At 44.0% G+C, this 20,835-nt stretch overlaps 1 protein-coding gene across 1 annotated transcript in view; it reads right to left on the bottom strand.

Annotated features, from left to right (window-relative positions):
* Nucleotides 1–20,835, bottom strand: part of ARHGAP32 (Rho GTPase activating protein 32) — a gene marked incomplete at both ends in the record, with an annotated part of 114,117 nt that overhangs the window by 66,955 nt on the left and 26,327 nt on the right. Inside the window, 3 exons of the mRNA XM_080357853.1 lie at nt 17,122–17,206; nt 17,579–17,620; nt 18,611–18,702. Coding sequence (XP_080213979.1) covers nt 17,122–17,206; nt 17,579–17,620; nt 18,611–18,702 — 219 coding nt within the window. The remainder of the gene's footprint in view (nt 1–17,121; nt 17,207–17,578; nt 17,621–18,610; nt 18,703–20,835) is intronic.

Raw genomic sequence — 20,835 nt, 5'->3', positions numbered from 1 at the left:
ACTGGATGTTGAGAAACTTCCATGCATTCCAGGCTACAGAAATAATGGACATAAATGAGACTCAAAACATTGTTAATGAGAGAACTTTTTAGCTTAAGCTGCTAGGCTGAAAACTGCTTTTCACCTTAGCTGGATGAAACCTGGATTTTCTGGCTCCTTTGTGTGAAGCAGAATTCAACTCACTTGTCATGAAATACGGGTGACGTGGGAGAAACACAGAACTACCACCAGATTTGCTTCACAGATTTCTTGCCTGCGTGGTTTTTTGCTTCCATGATGACCTGGTTTTCTTCTCCTTTTCTCATGGGGGAAACGATTTCCAGTCTCTGGGGTTTCAGAAGGCGGCGATGAAACATGACACCGTGAACACGGTGGACATGGGTGGCTGTATCTCTGCCAGACATACAACTGGGTAATACGTTACACATGGTGCCAACGGGGAAAGTCCCTGCGCTCAGTAACTGTGACCACAGCTGGAGAATCACTGACTCCATCTATTACTTCTGACCACCAAGAGACGTACCGTGGCAAAAAATACACATGTAAAAGGCAGATTTGCCAGCACACCTATGATGGAAATGTTTCTTTTATGCAATTTATCTCTTTCAAATTCATGCTCTGTAAAACAATGTTGCATAAATGAAACATTTCCTTAATAATTTCAATTGCGAGGACGTGTTAAACGACTAAGTATGTAGGTCCCTGTTCATATTACACTGCTGACAAAATAGAATTACAAACATTGCAGTGATTGCAGGCAGAGATACCTCCAGGTGCAATAATCCAGGCTCCAAGAAGAGGGGTTTGATTTGGTTTTGATGTTTGAACACGTATTTGAGCATCTTTACAGAAAGTTCCATTTAGAGGGCACGATGCAAACAGCATTTCTGGACCAGGCTGAGGATGCTGAACTTCTCGCTCTGTCTCAAACTTCTCAGATTGGACTCTGATTAAGCCGTTTGGAGTCTGTCCCCTAGAACTCCAGTGGGTATCGAGTTGCTCCTTATGAATGACTAGCTTTTAAAACGTGAAAGATAGAAGGAGAAAGAAAGAAACAGAAAACGCAGCTACTCACAGAAGTGCCTTGTGAGGGATCAGCCCAAGAAAAAAGGCACAAGTCAAATAGATTCACAGTAATTAATGTAAATCTCACAGCTGCTGAATTTGGTGCGCGACCAGCACTGCCTTGCAAACCGCGCCGTGTTTTGAAAGCAGCGAGTCCTCCTTACTGCTCAAACATCAACACAGAAAGGAACCACAAAAAGCTCTCGGTTTCTTTGACTTCTGGCAAACATTAAGCTCAGATTTTTGAGCAGCACAAGTATCACCAGGTCCTGTCACACCAACCAAACACTCCAATGAAAGGTGTCGCTCGCCCGACGCAACTAACAGAGGAGCAAATAAAAAGGATGCAAAGAGATTCCCGCTATTCACATATGCAAATCGGGGTGTGAGGGATAAAAGGCTTTTGGGGGCATATGAAAAGCAATGAGCAAAGGCAGGAAATAGGAAGTGGTTTAAGTCCAACTCTCCTACACAAAAGCCAAGGAGAGCTGAGCCAGCACAAGGGGTGAAGTTACAACACATCCTACAAGCTCACAGGGAGCATTTCCAAATCGAGGAGCAATGGCCATCCCATAATTATCTTGCAAGCGTCTCGTAGCTGCTTTGCACCAATTTGCACCACTTACTGAGAGGCTGGACCAGGACTGAGCTGCCTGTGCAGGAATTTCAGAGGTGGACATGTGGGCAAAGTCATTCCTGGAAAGCCCAGATGCTGATATTGTCCAGTTAATAATTTACCGGCTATGAATGAAAAAACCACATGTAATCTTGTAAAACTTATCTGTCTACTGCGTATTTTCAGCACGGCAACTGAGTATTTTATGTCCCTGCACCTGATTAAAGATTTATCCAAATCTATGTTTCACATACATACGTATCTGCATCAAAAAGAAACACGTAATAAAGGTTTCTAAAATTATCCAGATAAAAGCTCAGAGTTAATATGCATTCTCTTTATCAGTAGGTATCATTTTATATTCCAAGGATTATTTTTTAAAGAAAGATGAATGGAAGATCAAAGAAAAGGAAATAAAATGTAAAACCTCATTTCAAAAAGAAACCTTTCTCATCGCAAAGAAAAGTGGTTTGGGCACTATTAGCAACACTAGAATGGATCTGGCACCTTGAAATGCAACACGCTTCTGTTTTGCCATTTCTTTAATTACTGGGAGATGCAGTAGAAGTTTAAAAACATGTATGTGAAGAGCCATCCATGTCAGCAGAGGGAGGAAACCACTATTGGGATGGTCCCCAGCTCCACCCCCAGTTCATTCCATATTTCTCATTAATACGGCTTTCCGACCAACTTCCTCAGTGCCAAAATGTTTCAAAAGGCCACAGGTTAATCTCTGGACGGAAAGCCGCAGTTTGCATTATCCTGAGCTTTAAAACGGGTAATGCAAGGCAGCCTACACAAAAATGCAATAAACTCGCCCTTTAAACTGCATCTGATCATTCTGCAAGGAAAACACTGCCTGTGAAACTGTAATCTGATTCATTCTTTACCATCACATTAGCGTTTGGTGCCATCCTTACGGCATTCATCCAGCTGTTTTTATTTTAGCATTATTATATTGTGCCAGTAAAGAGAAAGGATCTTACAGCAAGCACAGAGGATCTCTGAAAGGCTGAGTATGACTTACCCCTGCCTACAATGATCTGTTCTCTCCATGGATGGGATCCCTAGCCAAGGCCTAACAGCTCCAGGTCTCTCCGTAGCTTCCCAGCAGGTAACTGCAAAAACCTTCCAGGCATCAGCTCCGAAATGCAACAACTCCAGGCCAGCAAAATCAAATTAAACTCCCCACGTTCGGTTCACTCGCTCTCGTCTCCTCCCGGTGCTGCTGCTTCGGATGAACGTGTCTATGAATAGCGTTTAAGATCCCCCTCCATAGCCCCGTTAGCCATTTCCACACTGCCCATTTCATGCTCAATTTGCGCTGCAGAGAAATCAGTGGTGTTCCTTTCTCCCTCGCTCGCTCGCTCATTGGAAAGGTCCCACAAGACGAGCTGGGGAGTTTAACGAGAGCCAAGAGAAACAGAGAGGGAGGGAATGCATGCAGGGATTGTGCTCGGACGCGGCGCACGGGTCTGCTGCTACAGCTCAAACGGCACAAAAGCCTGACAGCAAACTGCCATCATATGCCTGAAGCCAGCGCAGTTCAACACGAGCTGATTCCTCATCGCTCTGTCTGTGCCACTTGCACCAAACTGCTCCAACTAAAGCTCCGTGAAATTCCTCTCCAGTCCTCGGCGCTGTGCGAACTGCAAATGGATGCAGGATGTGTGCCCCAATGCCGAGGCACAACGGTTCTCTGTTCGCTGTACGTATTCCCTAAAGTAAACAAGTATTTAAATGATGAAAAGTTTGCTGTCAAAATCTTCCCTGTTCAGTTAACAGCCTAAATATGTTTGCTTGTCCAAGGGGTCCGTACTGTGACCACAGAATGAGTCAAATTTTGCAGATCATTATTCGCTGGCAGGATCTTATCACTCAGCGCCCGAGCTCCGATAACCACGAACAAGGGGATCCCCCCTTCCCTTCAGCCCCACATTTGGGGTTCAGTTTGAAAGCGCACATGGTAATTTAACCATCCAAAGAACTACTGGTTCTAACAAACACCACACCATGTAATAGTGCTGCTGCAGCTTCACAGCACTTCTGCTGCTCCAAAATATCAAAGTCCAGTCATTTCTACCCAGAAAGGGGCATTTTGCAGATTATGTGATGGTTTCTTAGCACAACCTCATGCCTTTATTACAGCGGTTGGCCAGAGAGCTCCCCGGCCAAATTCTAGTTAAACTTTGCAGCCCAATGTGAAAATACCCTAGAGAACTGGTATTGCTCAATGCAAGCTCTTTAAAGAAATAGAGAATTAACACTGTTAAAAAGAAACTCAGTTTCTTCTCCCCACCCACACCCCAAAACTCTGCCTCTCCCAAACCTCGGGAAATTCCCTTTCCATCAAAGTGTCGTCTTAACTTCTACAATGGAAAACTATCTGAAGGCACCACTGGCTGGTGTATTTGCACCGCTGGCTGGTGTATTTGCACCGCTGGCTGGTGTATTCGCAGGTATGACAAGCTGAAAAAACTTGCTTCTCCTACATCTAAATAAATGAGACTATGGGGTGCTGTGATGGCACAAAGAAAACAAACATCAGGGAATGAAAGAGGTCAGTGCGTTTAAATTACATGGCCTAAGCCACCTCAGGAGCAGCCTTATTTTGTGTGTATTTTGCTAACTAGTAGCATGTATTATTCATGTATGTGGAGGATCTTACCAGTGTAAAACAAGCCTGATTAAACATTTCGCTCTCCTTTTAAACCACCTATGCTGCTTGCTCACATCATTCCTACCAGATAGCTAATCTCCTTCTACCTGGGAAAAACAAACACCAACAAATAACCAAAAATGTTCTTATTCCCTCAGCTGACAAATCACATTTGAACCAGTCAAAATTTTGACTGTTCTCTGAATTGACTTTATGAAATGAAATTATTGCTTGCATCCTTACAAACATCTGCACAAGCCAAGGATGTAGCTAAGAAGCCCGATTGCATTTTAGACATACTGTAGCACAGTAAATCTGTGTTTCCAATGGAGAGTACTGATGGGGGAACAAACTCGGCTGCATCTCAGGTTTACACCTGCGGAACTCTAGAGGAATTCTGCAGAAGAGCTCTCCATGTTGGTACATTGAGGGATGTGCACCCAAGAGTATGCAGAGGGTCCCACACCATGTAGCCACGACTCCTTGTACCCATCGACCGCTCCTTTTAACGGGTGTTATGCTAAATCTTAGCCCTGGCACCATGTAGGTGTAAATGTACTTTCTGGTGAGCACAGCAGCCAACGTGCCTCACAACCCACCACGTTCACCCCATGTTGTGAGGTTCTCCAGAGGAATACTGCAAAAGTTTCCGTGAACCTGCCTCAGCTCTCCTAGGGAAATCAGCTTCCTCATTCCAACAAAACAAGGAACACCATCAAAATCCACGAGTTTCCCAGGAACTCTGTTGAACAACTGAGGGAATTAGCCAGAAGTGACATAATGTGTTTTGCCAGAGACAAAACTCTTAAACACTATCTCTAGCGTGATCAACATCATATTAACATTTCTTCTCCCCCTCCCTGAGCCGAATTAAACACTTAAGTAAGAAAATATTCCTGGCTGCAAACCAAACTTTGCTTCCGACACGAATTCCCATCACATTGCGATGCCTACCATTTCAGAGCGAGCAGCCAAAATGCAAAACCCGCCTGTCTCCAAAGGAAACCACCTTTAGTCACTAGTTAATTGACCCTGGTGAATATAATACCAGACATTTGGAAATAGGCACTTTGATATACAAGGTCCGCATGCCCGCTCTTGTGTGTTATTCGTTACACCACAGGCTATGTTCAAAAAGGGAAAAGTAAATATCTTCCACGTTACTGTTCAAAGCAAAGCTAATTCGATGTAATGATGGGTTTCCATAGCTACATTTGGCATTTCTGAACTACAGTAATTTCAGGGTTCTGATAGTATTCTGGCATGTTTGGTACTTCTTTTTAAAATAAAAGCCACTGACCTTCCACCTACCTGCAAAGCCAAACATTCCTCCGAGTTCCCAGCCAAACGTCGAGCATTTCAGGCTCTATGAATGGCTCCGGTTTAATTTGTTGCTGTTTGGGTCTGTGTTGATTAACGCATGTAAATAAAGGCATGTGGTGTTACCCCTCTGTATTTCCGTTTAACACCCTATTGAAGTCTGATTTCACAATTAACTGAAAGCAAACCAAGGTTATTCAGAGATGAGTTCTCTCTGGCGCTGAGGTCGGGCCATACCCGGGGAGACACAGCCCCCCTCTTGGCACGGTTTAGAACTAAACATTTTAGATATCACACAATGATACCAAAAACAGTGCTGGAAAAGGAAGCGAGTCTGCAAGCAAACCCCTTACGTTACACACAAAATAACAGCAAAGTCACGTTCAAACGGCCTCCAGTTTGGTACGGTTGGGATTTGAACTCAGCATGGATTCAAAACTCTGTTTCCTAAGTAATGAAAGCACAACGGTAACAACAAACTGGATTTAAACATACAATTCCAGCGTTTGAGAAGCCCGACGGCCCTTTGCGCACTAGATGGCACCGCACTCCAAACGATCGCAGGGATTCGGCAATGATCCCGGTTCCGCGGGAATTTTCCGGCTCATGTTGTCCCGCTCCTTCACTAAAGTAAAGCTCAGCACAACTGTGTGAATATTTACAGCACCGAAACAATGGAGACGGCTCTGGAAGAGGAACCAGCTACTTGGTGGCTTCATGCAAAAACAAAGAGGCAGTTAAATTAAAGGAGCTGGCTTATTTATTTATTTCTTTAAAAGAAAAGTGGCTTTGCCACCAAACAAAGCGTCCTTTCTTTCACCGTCCGCCACTGGATAAAAGAGGATCCTTGCTTTGGCTGTTGCAAATCAACGTGCACAAATGCAACGTTCCCTCCATCGTACCAAAGGCCCCGTTTTTATAGTCAGCCCATTCAGCAACTACTTACACAGAAAAGCCACTTGAATGGGCCAAGAATGAGATTGCTTTACAGTTTTCGTCCATCATTTTAAAACAGGCTCATTTTATACGCTGGCAACATATGTTAAGGATATAAACCATCTAGAACCTATAATATGTTAAAGTGTATTGAGAAATGCATTCATCCATAGTCAAAAAAAGATGAAGCCAAGTGAATATAAATTTTTAAATGGCTCTATAAGATATAGATACTTTTCATCTTGCCGCATACGGCATTTCATAAAACTGCTGACTTTCAAGGAAAGTGCATTAAAATCAGCGCGTTACTTATGAGTGCCTTTGCTTCTCTGGGCTCCAAAATCCATCAAATCCTGGGGGAGGTCAGTGACAGTTTTAGTCAGGCTCTACTTTTCCATTTGCTGGAAACAAGCATATTATTCCTCTGAGAGAACTGAAAATTGATACAGTCCTGTCGTGCCAGGCTATTAGTCTCTTACTCACTTTTTCTGTTTTCTCCCCCACTAAATCAATATTAACTTCTTTTCCCACACTGATAAGAATCAAAGACACTGGAAAAAATGCCTTCTGTACCTGAAATATCAGCAGCAGCTCCAGGAGAGGAGAAAGAACAACAAAAAAGCCCCAGGAACAATAATTTTGATGGGAGAAAGAGTACTGCAGCAATGAGAAGCTTAATTAGTTCAAGGTAGTCATTGATCCTGTCTCTGTCACATTTTCCAGTGCAGAAAAGTATGTGCTATGATTTCTCACCTTCATGCTGTGCAAATGGAAGGTATTCATATTGTTTTTAATGCACAGGCCAAATCAAGAACTGTGCTATGCTGAGTAACATTTCTTATTATGCATTTATAGAGCGCCAGTAACGAGGAATCAAGCTCTTAGGAGCAAAGGCAGTAAATAACACTTAATAATGCACACAAGGGAAAAACAAACATACCCTGAAGAGCCTGGAAGGCAGAAGCCCAGTTGTACCATATTCGGAGGTGCAGAATATGAATAAATCTGCAGTCTCATCAGGAATTGTACCCTCCTGGGTTTTGTAGCTGCAGCTCCATTGGCGTGCTGCCCCCCTTTACCATTTTTAACAAGCGGGACCCATCGCTCAGCAGGGAAAGGAGGCTGGAGGAAGCAAAACCAGCGTTCATGAGATTGCAAAAAGCTATCCATAGGTGCTGCGCAATCTCCTCCTAACACCTTTCATACCACAGACCTGTCTGTCCGGTCATTCCAGAGTATTGCAGCTTATCCTGATGTGTTCCTGAAGTGTGGTTTCTAATCAGTCATTGCTGCCTTCCAGGAGCACTGGAAAACGTGGCCTTTACTCCACATTTCCCATTTTTATGTCTATAGAGGGATCCATATTCTTCAATGTACTGACTGCAGGTATATGGCCCCCTCTAGACTCGGATGAAGAGAATTAACTGAACAAGATGACAGCGTCTACCTTTGTAAATGATAAAGTAGATTCTATGAGAATAAATAACGCTGACCCAATTTGCACAAGTAAATTCCACTGCAGGTCTGGTCTGCAGGGTCTTCACCCATGATGAATGAAGCTGTCCACATTAAGTAGATAAGCCAATAACCAATAAAACGTTTCAAAAAGAAACAGACTGTAAGCAAAAGCAAACAAGCTCTGCACATCACATATAAGCAATGAAGAATTTGCAGGACCAAGCTCAAGACAGAAGGCAGGGAGGGGGAAACCAGTGTCACTGCAGCCACAGCCGAGAACTCCTTCCCCAGGAAGAACGTTATTTATTATCTGGCTAAATACCAACTTCTCTTGCTGACAAGAGGAGCAGCAAATGAAGGGCAATAATCTCCCTTAGCTGGCAGGAGGAAGCGATAGAAGCTGAGGGAAGCTCACCCTGTTTCCTCCATGACCCCACAGAGTGGGAAAGATCAACAACCACTCATCTTCACACATGGGGCTGGGCGAAACCTGGTGCTTTCAGTATTTAGCTACACAGCCCCCAGTTTCCAGAAAGGTTAGTCTGTAACTCAACTGACCGCTGAATACATTCTAATATAATTCAGTTATATTATTTCTTAAAGACACTATTGTAGAAACACTGGAGCTGTCAGTCCAGGGACACCAAACTCTTTGCATCCCATGCTCCTACATATTAACTGCAGCATTATGACTAATAAAAAACAAAGGGAAGTGGATTTTTTTAACTGAGTTTTTATGGACTTTGTCGGTCACAAGATGCTAAAGATGGATTCCTGCAAAATAATATTCTAACCTTTGAAATTCCCAGATGACAGTTCAGGGAAGGTGAGTTGTGAACCACTCGGGTCACACTGGAAACAGGACTATGCCCCGAAGACTCGACCTGAGAACTTCCCATTGGAACTGCAGGGTTGGATGTTTGGTTTTGCGTTGAAGCTTTTAATTGCACTCTCCCGAGATAAATGGTTTTGGTATAATCCTGCCACGGGGTGATATATTCTTTGGAAGCTCCTAAGAAACTGACACTTGTTCTCCATGAAGAAGCACAAATAGGCAGCCCTCACTCGACCTGAATTTCTGCAGACTTCAAGGGAAACGAGTGTTGATGATTGAACCGTTACCAATATCTGAACAGAACCACGGGTAATGGTGTAAACCTGACGCAGCACGCTGAGGTCCCCTGGACGGCACTGTCACAGCACCCAGCGTGACTCGGTTCCTCTCTGGGCACGTGACACGACGCTCAGTAACTCAAGGTAAACGGCCAAGTGCTGAAGTCACTAGGGAAGCAATTAGTGGTTACTAATGACAAATTGGGGCCGTCACCCAGGAAAGCACTACTTCATACCAGGGAGCAAAGAGCAGAACCGCTCCAGAAGAAGCCCCCGAGCAGCTTTGTGGACAAATGCAAAATTCAAATGCCTGTTTTGCTTTCTTACACTGGTATTTCAACTAAGTTTGGTACCAGTAACTCACTAGTTTCCCAATAAAAACAGCGAGATCTAGTCTTACTGCTACTGTTGCAGATACAGTTTATTTTACAGTGGCTGTTTTATCATAATCTGATATTAGCAAGTTGCAAGACACACACACGCATCATCCTGGCAGGTAATTTAACACATCATCCACATCTTGTTTTTTCAGTGCACGCATCTTTATGATACACAACAAAGATTTCTAAGAATACATGGGTATTTTGTTGTTAGAAATCTCTCCTTGTTTATCTTAAAGTCATAATAGAAAATGGGAACATTACTTTCTGGACCGCCTCTAAGAGAGCTGATGAATGGCCCATGTTGTTAATATTGATGATATTAGATAGGCATGAAAAATTGAAGGCAGTTGAGAGGAAAGCAGCACTTGGGGACTAAAGCTTCACTGTGCCCTCTGATTCAGCATCAGCGCCAACCAGCCCTAAACAGATCTTCTGCTTACTTTGAACTCCACTTAGTTTCAAGTAGCTAGAAACCGAGGGATACAGGGAGGCTTAAAAGAGTTCAAAGGAATGAAGGGACCCTGTACCAGGGGAAATAAAACCCAACACAGCTCATCTGGGGTGTATTCAAAGTGCACATCGCAGGTCTAGTGTTACTGCTAAAATGCATTAATAATTCAAAATGCACGCGCTAGCCTAAGAGCTCACTTCTCCAAAAAGAGTTGCCAAACTCCATCTAGCTTGTCGTTAGTTTTAAAACAAACGGCAAATCATGACACTGAAACATTGAGCCACAGGAGAAGGTGCGTGGAAGGGGACGCCGGTGCTTCTCAAGCCTCACACCTTCCCTACACCTAAATAATCCTGAATTTCCCCACCTTAGCAAGGCAGCACCCTTGTCCTGATATGACCCTTTCCTTCATGCAAATCCTTTGTACCCCAAGGCTCCAGCTCCCACTGGGTTCCCTGCCCATTCCAGAGTTGCTACACCTATAATTATTGCAGATAAAGAAATAGTAAATAATTTACCAGCATTTCAAAGTAAATTCCTGGACTCATGCTGGAAAAACAACAGAATATGTTTTGGCTTTTTGAACGACTTCAAGCTGCTAAATGGGAACTTGGCCCAAAATCATTTAATTTAAAGCCTGAATGTTTTGACACGTCATGTCGGCCATAAATAAGGTTAACACTCAAGCACCATAAAGGTCAATTATACAGCTGGACTGAATGTCAAGGTAACTTATAAGAATTTTTGTTAGTATCCAAACATAAATTGTCAGGAGCAGACAATACCATCTACCCAAGAAGTAAGATTTCCAGTAAGGTAATTTGTTTTATAGCCATATTTATAAGCTTCAGCAGTATCCCAACAGAACATGATTAATTTTAAGGCAGGTTCACGGATCCTGAACATGAAGTATACGGCACTATATATTTTTATTTCCAACTTGTTGTAATACTGGATTTCCGGGTATCTATCAAGCAACAATCTTCCCTCTAAATTATTCCTGACATAATTCTGAGTGCTCCCTCTGTACTTAGAGGTGTCACCTCAGACTGCAACCCCCAAACCAGTCCCCAAGCACCCAGAAAAACACTGGATGGGGTTTTACTCGTGTGTGCAGACCCCAACAGGCTCCTCTGCCTTCTGGGAAACAAAACATTGAAAGGAAGAAATTCAGGAATCTACACAAATCTCTCTGTTGCACTTAAAACCAACAACAAAACTTGGGCCTCAGCTTAGAAGATCTAGAATCATCCTCTCTGATTTACACATTGCATTAGGGATCCTGTCACAGCCCAGCAAACGTTTCCATGTATAATACCTAAATACTAAGTGTTGGTTTTCAAAGACTGGAAACTACCTGGACAGCAGGTTATGCAACCTGCACAAATAAACCTTCTCCAGTGGGTTCCTACCTGGCAACACACACGGACCATATCTGGTCTGCTCAAAGCAACACATCACAAAGCCAGAGACAGCCAAGAATACAAATTTTGCAAGACTGGGTTATATCCTACCTGGGCTTCTTCACCGGGAAATGAAGGAAATATTTATAACTAGGGGATGAAGGGCCACACACACCATTGGAAAGCAAAGCTAATGAATGAACAGCTGAAAAACTCGGAGCCAAACTTGCTACCCCTGAGCTGCCAACTCTGTCACCAAACCTCAAAATTCAGGGACATCAGCACAATCTAAACAAACTGCCCTTTTTGCAGGTAGGTACAGTAAACACAAAATGTAAATGTTGCCCGTAATGTTTGGTTTAACAGCTAATCCATCCAGTGGTGTGACAAACCGCCAGCGGAGAACCCAAACACAGCCCTGCTGCTGTGAATCCGGGGGATCGTATCAACGGGAGTTCGCTAGTGATTCAATCACACCCGCGGATCTACGAGCACAACATTCCGCTGCACTTCAACACCATTCCTGTTAACAGTATGGCTTACTACCTACAAAAACACAAGGGTTTAATCCTCTTTCAAACTATGAGACACTAGTGTAAAAGGGATTATTCTTCTGGAGCCCAAGGATTCTTTTCACATTTTTAATATATTTTAATTATACATATAATACATCTTTCTGTTTTTTTCAGGTCGTTAAACCTCAGGGAAGAAAAAGTTTCCAATACAACTCTGTTCCAGTTACTAATTAAAACAATTTTTATACATTTCTGTGACACGCTGCTAAAGATGATTTATGATGGTGGCAAACAGCGGGAGGTCAACGCCAACATTAACAGCTGGGCTTATTACACATTCACTTCCAAGATTTACTTGTGCCATCAAACAGCCACTATGCAGCAATAAAAACTACAAATCCACAAACAAGTTTGCTATATTTTCAGTGAAAATGCCGGGGAAGAAAGAAAGAGGCTGGTTTTCTGCAGGTTGCCATTTCCAAATTGGAGTGCAGAGAAGAGGCCGCTATGCACAGATTGCCATGAAAGCTTTGTCATAAAAAGGCTATCCCAGGTTTGCCATTTTTGTCCCAGATATCCTCCCAGTTTGTCGAGCGGGCTTTAATAACTGGTAGACAATTTCCATCAACCCTGCCCAATAAAGCTGGATCACTAATACGGCCGTTCCCTTTATCCACAGCAAGCAACAACTGTAAAACAAGTAGTAAACGTGTGAGCAGGAATAGTAAAGTCATACTTGGAGTTGCCCTACGATAAAACCCAGCCTGGATTGCTCCCCGTTCCAATGGCAGAAAATCAAGCAAGCTGGAATTTCGCAGGTGTGATCTTGTTCCAAGGAGGAATTTTTCTGAGGAGTTAGCGGCAAGTTGGACGCAACACCGGGAAACAGAAGAATCCAAAAACTGAGGTGAACTTACTCGAATATTTTCCTAACTTTTTTGGCATCAAGAAGCTTGGCCTAGAGACTCCGAATGTTTAAAATGTGTTGACCTTGGCAGGAGACTGTGCCAATGTGCAGGGAGCTGTGGCTGGAATTAAGTTAATAGAAGCGGTTTCCACCTACACTATGAGCAGAGTTGTTTTTCTATACCCACGTCCTTAAAACAGCCCTTGCGACATCTTCCCCTACCACTTGAGAAGGCAACATTAAAGAAACCATATGGAAAAGATGGGGAGTGAGAGAAGAAGCCCTTGATTGAAGGGGAACATAAGATATTGGAATATGGCAAAGTCATTTTGAGGGGAGATAAAAAGCATCCAGAGATGAAAGGCTAGGAAGAAGCACTACTTTGTGAGCAATATAGGTACGCATGTCACAACCACTTCATACATTCGGAAAGACAAAGCCAAACCCAGCAATATTTGCTTTCGCAGCACCAATACAGAGCAAAATTCAGGCCAGTTTTTGTGATTTTTAGGATGTATTTCCTAACCGCTGTTTCATGTTTCGCTTTTTAAAAGAAATCTTGTTTTTTTCCTTTTTAAACACTTTGCAAATGAGCAGAATAAATGAAGACGTTACGGCTCACGCTGCCAAGATACTGAGAACAATCCTGCCCACAGCAGAACACGCCTCCCACATCAAAGGCACTGAGAAGGCTCCATCAAAAATCACTGATGGAAGGAGATTGGAGCTGAGCTGCCCAACTGCACACAGAGAGCAGGGAGCACTGCACAGATCCAGCCCATCTATGGAAAGGTTCTACCTGTGCCAGAAACTCCCTTAAACTACCCCAGTTAAGTCCAGATTAAGGCATCTGGTCGGGCTTTACCACTTTTGTTTCCTTTGCAATCCATCTCAGGAAGAACAATTACTGTATAATTAACAGAGATACCTTCACAAGCACATTTCTCTCCTCCGCACCCCTTACTATTAAATAAAAGAAAAAAGGCAAATCAGAGGATGATGACCCCGAAAAATACCTTCTCAACAGGCTTTGCTGACAAAAGGCACAGGAAGAAGCGAACCGCCCTTTGTGACGCTTCGAACTCTTAAAACACAACAGGAAAATACAATCGGGGAGCAAACCACGGCGGCCACTGAAACGCAGCCCGTCGGCTCGGCTGGACGCTGCAGCGTGCCAAAGGCCTTCAAACAGCCAACAATACAAAACACCCAAGGAATTCCTGGCAGCCGATGCCTCGGAAGCGATTCTGCTCCAAAGACTTCCTTGGCCGCTGATAACGCTCCTGCTGCTCGCAATGCCAAGGCTCTGCAGATAAGGAGAGGCTCTTCCACGCGCCCTAATCCTGTCCTGTTCTAACAGGGTTTATTTTTAGAAGGCAGCGACATAAATGTGAACACAGAGGGACACGGCCGTGCTGCTCGAAGGGCTCATCTGCGTCAAGATTGCTGAAGTGATGGGAATGGGAAACGCTGCACTTGCTGTCCCTTAGCAATGGGTTTCTCAGACAGCAAATAATATTATCTGGAAAGCACCGAGCTGATCAGCTCTTCATATTCCACTACTAAAACATACTCAGCTAAAGATAATTTCATAATTCTTTCAAGTGAAGAACAAAGTATTTCTGGCAGGAAGTAAAGATATACAGAACGCCTCATCACTATTTCTCCTGTTTATATTAATGGCACATAGTACTATGTAAAATCACATCTGTACCATGTTGGGGGATTCTACTCTGTATAACTTAGCGACACAGCGTTTTGTTGAAGTAGTTCAGACCCTATGTATTAACAAGCCCGAGAGCTCACTAAAAGGCCCTGCGACAACTGCTGGACCGAGATACTCCAATTATGTGTGAATGCGTTAACTTGAGCAGCTCCACAGCTAAAAAACGAAAAGCTGGACCGTGCAATGGAATCAGCCAGGGCCGAGCACCGTGTTTGTGCACTGACCTGCAACTCCAATGGGTGTCTGGAAGATACTGCACTGTTTGGTGCGTGCACATCAACTCTTTCCGCATTAGTCCAGCCTTTCTGCCTTAATGTCAGCCCTGGAATTGATGCTGAGGACTTTCAAAAGTTCAAACTTCAGTGCTGAGCTGACCGCTAAGGTGCCCTGTGCAGCAATACGTGTGCGAGCAACGTGTGGTTTGTATCCTAATGAGCTGAGGTTTGACGTTAGCCGGGGCCTGTGGAAAGGCAGCGGAGCTGAACAGAGAAGGAAGGCAGCAGAACCGACCAAAGCGATGTAAGCACCACCCAGCCATGGTGACATCTCCTTTGGGAGCCACAGACCGCAACGATGCTGAGCCACAGCTCTGCCCCTGCTAACAAGCCTCCTGAACACGTATCCAATGTGAAACTAAAATAGATCTACTACGCAGTACCCGGCTTTTCATCATAAAAATAAAAATCAATTATGTAGCCTTAAAAACTAAATGCAGTAATAAATGTATGGGTTTTGGCAAAATACCAGCAAATTTCTGCCGGTGATGCAATGTGTAAAGCTCGTCCTGTAACTAGAGCTTTGACATCACTACCTTTCCCTGGTAAACCAGCAATTTCCTGCTGATGCAACACGTGTCTTTCCGGCCAGGTTAAACACATTGCAGCATAGCAGAACGCTTCTAAAGAGAAAAGCATCCCAAAACGCACCTACTTATGTCAGCAGGGTGCTAGGATAAGAAGAGAACTAATCCTTTTTTATAAATCTCAGAAAGTTAATTTAAAACGATCTCATGAGGCAAAATGCCAAGATATTAATACCGATTGCACCATGAGACCATATTATAAGTGACATAAACGTTACAAAACAACCTGAAATTTGGCCAGGCTGTTAATAGACAGCATTACACAATTCCTGACATCGCCAGATAATACTGCATTTCTACTATGCAAATTTTTAACAGTGAATAGATTTTGAAAGGAGTTTTACACCCACTACCCCTCAGATGCAACCGGGTAATTCACTATTAGGTGCCAAGCTGTCATTTACAAGTCACTCCTGCCTACTGCTGTTCTCTGGTCTACCTTGCTATCACAAAGGAGCCACTAATAAAAGCCACTTGATTAAAATGTATGAGCCCCATGGGAACCTATTTTTAAGTCTGTAAACTAATACTGCTGTTGTATTAATAGGTTTCATTTATTTTACCATTAATACTGGTCTTTCTACTAAGGAAATACTGCAGTGCTCTAACCTTTGGTATTTCAGGAGAAAAGCTCTGTTTTGAAGATATTTTTAGCCATTCTACGAAGTCATAGAAACCTGTTCAACACCTACTCGAACATAAAACTTCTCTCCAAAACGACTGAAAAATCAGTGGTGTTAAATCAGAAGATTACCAGGAGACAACAAACAGGGGCATAGATGAATCACACCGTTCCTACATAAAGAAACTGAAAATACAGAAACACAGTTTTGCTTCAGAAGCTCCTGTTTGCATCAGCAGCCCAACGTCCAGAGACCTCGGGAAGAACCCAAACTCATTCTCAGCAGGAATTTTTACAGAGAGAGAAAAAACGGATGCATAATTCCGCTTGCAAAACTGTCAAGTCCGGAAACGTGAAAGGCTGTAAATAATTCACTCTGTATTACAGGAAATGTTTTACAAACGAAAAGGTTGTAACCTCTTTTTGGCTACAAGGCTGGAAGATGCTGGAGGTGCTCCTGCTTCTCTAAGCTCAGAACAAGATGTGCCCCGTTGATGAGAAAGCAGCAGTGATTGTGGGTTCTCAGCCCTCCCCGGTGCTGCTCAATGAAAAATGCTCCTGCCTGTATTTCTGATGGCTGGATCACAAAGGAGCAAAGCCTGCGTGATTCTAGAAATGCAGCTCGGGCTGACTACCCATTTCTTGTATTCTGATGACACAGCTGCTGCAATGCACATTGCAGAGCCAAGACAACGTGAAGAGAATGGATAAATTGGAATTATTTATGTTTACATAAATACGTTCACACAATTGTTTGAAGATACACACACAAGCTAAAAATATGCATGCAGTTATTACAGATGCCTCAATAATGAGTGTTTGATGAGGTCTTAAAATAGCGACATAGTCAAATCCAGTGGAAATAAAAGCAGCTCCTGCCTCCAAGGGGTGGCCACATGGCTGAGGACACATTCTGGCTCAGAACACAGAAGTAAAGAGACTTGATTGCTTTAACTTCTTATCACTAAACGTTTTGCAACACACTAACCAAACCTTAGCAGAGGTCCCCCTGCTGCCTCCCCCACCAGGTTACTTGGTAACCAAACACAATGTTGTTTTGTATTTAAAAGAAATCTCAAACTCACCTGTATGTTGCCAAAATCCACATTTTCATAATGGAAATGTGCACATTCAGCCATCTTCGGGAAATGACCCTTTGTAAAGGATAACCTGGAGCACATCAAAAGCACACCATGAGATGGATGCAAATCACCGCAACAATGCTCAGCATCAAGTACTGTTATAAAATGCAGTTACTGATACAAAATAATCACGACTTTCTCATCCTAAAGCCAAGGGAACAGAGGGATTTGCTGATTGATGCACCAGAACAGTGAGAAAGGAACTGAGCGAGAAAGGAAAACTAAATTGCAAAGTGGTTTTTATCACCGCATCTTTAAAGAACCGTGTGGCATTTCATCAACACCAAAGCCCACATCTTTAGGAAACGGTGCAGGGACAAGCGGCTCTACCTTCACAAATGCATTTTTGCAGTGCAAATAAACAGCCTTACACGAGACACATAGGAAAGGAGAACTTTACCTGTGAAAGGCATCACAGCCCATCAGTCCCGGGTTGATGTATCTGAGGGTGCAGAACAAACGCTATTTATCCTTTGCCTTTTTAAAATTCAAAAATGAGGCATCATTATTCCCAAGTGTCTCCAGCTACAGTGATGGCTGATGGGGAGATCCTCTGGCTCTGCAACATGCTCTTGCTTCTGCTGAAGCTATTATAGACTCCTATAGATATTTCTGGTGCTGAGCCAATGAGATTGTCATTATCTAACTCTCTCTTCCCACGGGAATATAAGTGGGAAGTGAGATGCAGCATCTGGCTGCTCAGCGCTCAAGCAAAGAGCCATTTCCCCTACAGCATCAGAGCACGACGAGAGGCGATCAGGATGCACAGATTGAGCAATATTGGGGAGTTCTGGTCCCCAACTCCGCATCCTTAGCAAGGAGAAGTCAGGTAACACTGATTAGTTTTGATTGCTTTTGCAGGGTGGAGGTTTGAAACCTTCACTGCAAGCGTAAATTGGTTTACATTCGCTGGGAGAAAATGAGATTGGGAGGTCAGAGAAGAAAAAAATAATCCCTAAAAAAGAAAAATTGTGCCAAATCCATTCCAATGGAGAGGTAGGTGCACCTCTTCAGAGGGAAAAAGTGCCAAATATAAAATATATCTAGGCCACCCACTTGTCCTGGTTTAGCTTCCCAGAGCATAAGGAGGCAGGGAAAATGATCTCATTTATACATCGCCTGGGCTTCTCTTCAGCTTTGCTTATTTATTCATTTTAAATGAATCAGTTTCAGGAAGGAATCACAAAACTTTAAAACCGCAGCAACAGGGAGGTTTGAAACTGTGTCAAGCTTTGCTTCTATGGCCAGAAACAGCTGAGACAGCCAACAAAATCTCTCATGTCCCCAGTTTTAGCTATAATTTACTTTGTTTCGCATAGATTTTGGTCGCTCTGATGAAGACACTATCAAAAATGGGAGCACAACAGCTAGAAGCCAGGATATCAACACTGGAAGCCCCCCAGACAGGAAAATCAAAGAACACCGCTCTTACTTTTTCACATTCTTCACTTTCATGCTGGCGGTGCTGCCGCAGGTCCGCAGCGGCAGCTCCCCCGCTATGTCGGGGATATCTGCGCCTCTTGCCTGCAGGAAGAAAAAGAAGGGGAAAAAAATGACTGCATGTTAATTCTTAGTAATAACTGCAAGATCCAGTATTTCTTCATTACTATTTTTGGCTTCTAAAGAGATTTCCAGAGGTAGGAGGCTAACATGCGCTCCTACACACCATATTTGGACTGCTCATTAAGTACCTGATTTTCCAAACATCTGTGCGCTGAGATTCAGGCGGAGGGATTGGAAGAAGCTGGATAGCTCATACAGTGGAAAATCCAATTAATGTGGGAGGTGAGCTTTTAAAAAAGCTATTGGTATAAGTGCGTGAATGTTAAAATTCCTGAAGGAGGAAACCATGGTCCCTGCTGTTGGCCAGAGATAACTCATTAGTGATGAGCAGCTGAATGAGCTTTTTCCTGCTTTATACAGTGCACTGTAAACATGACTAATGTCCAAAATAGACAATGCTCAAGCAAGAGGAAGAGACACTTCTGTGTTGCCTCTCTTACAGGTATGGAATAAAAAAAGTATTACATCAAATCCATTTTCTAATGACAGGAGCGAGCAGATGAGTTCCCTGATCCAGATCAGCACCAATGTTCCTAAGCTGCTCCACCAAAAGATGCCTGAACAGAGATGATCAGTCACATATAACAGAATACAGCTGTAGGCTGCAATGTAAAACATGGAAATCACTAGGTCTTCACCTCCAGAACTTTAGAGTCGGACAATTACACAATTCCAGCTAGCAGCCCACCTATGAGATGAACAACAGGAGAATCTTTCTCATCCCCCTCCCTGAAGCTCTGATTCGATCTTGCCACGGGTCAAATTTACATGTGCTTCACCACATCACAAAGAGCAGCAGTAAATAAGGCAAAACCATTCACCATGCCCATATTCATCACCCAACAGCAGCAGAGCCGGAGGGAGCGATTCACCTCGTTCAGCTCAGACGTGCACAAGGTGCGCGGCTCAACACCGTCGTCTACCGCAGGCGACTCAGAGTCACCAGAGATAAACAGGCACCTTGGGTCCGGTTCACCGGCTTCCGAAAACCAGACTGGGGGAAAAGCCACCCTGCTGCAGGAGGATCTATGTCTGCCTGGATGCCAGGCTGAGCCCGGCTCAGATGAGACGTGCACCACAGACATCTGAATTCATCCAACCAACATGAGCAGAGCACAAGTTCTCCTCATGCAGACAAACTCCTGTGATTTCCAGCACTGCCCTGGGAAAAGGGATGCTCCTCCTTTCAACATAATTGAATAACTTTGAATCACATAATCACACAACGTCAGGGGTTGGAAGCGCCCCGGAAAGCTCATCCAGTGCAATCCTCCCATGGAGCAGGAACACCCAGATGAGGTTACACAGGAAGGTGTCCAGACGGGTTGGAATGTCTGCACAGAAGGAGACTCCACAACCCCCCTGGGCAGCCTGGGCCAGGCTCTGCCACCCTCACTGAGAAGTTTCTTCTCAAATTTAAGTGGAACCTTTTGTGTTCCAGTTTGAACCCATTACCCCTTGTCCTATCATTGGTTGTAACCAAGAAGAGCCTGGCTCCATCCTCCTGACACTCACCCTTTAGATATCTGTAACCATGAATGAGTCCCCCCTCAGTCTCCTGTTCTCCAGCTCCAGAGCCCCAGCTTCCTCAGCCTTTCCTCACACGGGAGATGCTCCACTCCCTTCAGCATCTTGGTGGCTGCGCTGGACTCTCTCCAGCAGTTCCCTGTCCTGCTGGAACTGAGGGGCCACAGCTGGACACAAGATTCCAGGTGTGGTCTCCCCAGGGCAGAGCAGAGGGGCAGGAGAACCTCTCTGACCTACTGACCACCCCCTTCTAACCCACCCCAGGTACCATTGGCTTCCTGGCCACAAGGGCCCAGTGGTGGCTCATGGTCACCCTGCTGTCCCCAGGACCCCCAGGTCCCTTTCCCCTACGCTGCATGTTGCACCTTTCTCAGCCCTGAACATAAGCGATACTTTAACTCCAGTGTCCCATAAAAATGGATTAACAGACCTGACAGAAAAACGTGGGCTCCGAGCCGGCCTGAGACTGCCCTGGATCTGGCTCAAAGCAGCAGAGGCCAAACTGCCACCTCCAGGAGACTCAAATGCACACCCAACTCACTGAAGAAAGGCAAGGACAACATTTCT

This window comes from Nesoenas mayeri, assembly GCF_963082525.1.
Source record: "Nesoenas mayeri genome assembly, chromosome: 22".
NCBI classification, from domain to species: Eukaryota; Metazoa; Chordata; class Aves; order Columbiformes; family Columbidae; genus Nesoenas; species Nesoenas mayeri.
The sequence above is the reverse complement of the archived record's forward strand: the minus strand, read 5'-3'. Positions and strand labels throughout refer to the sequence as shown.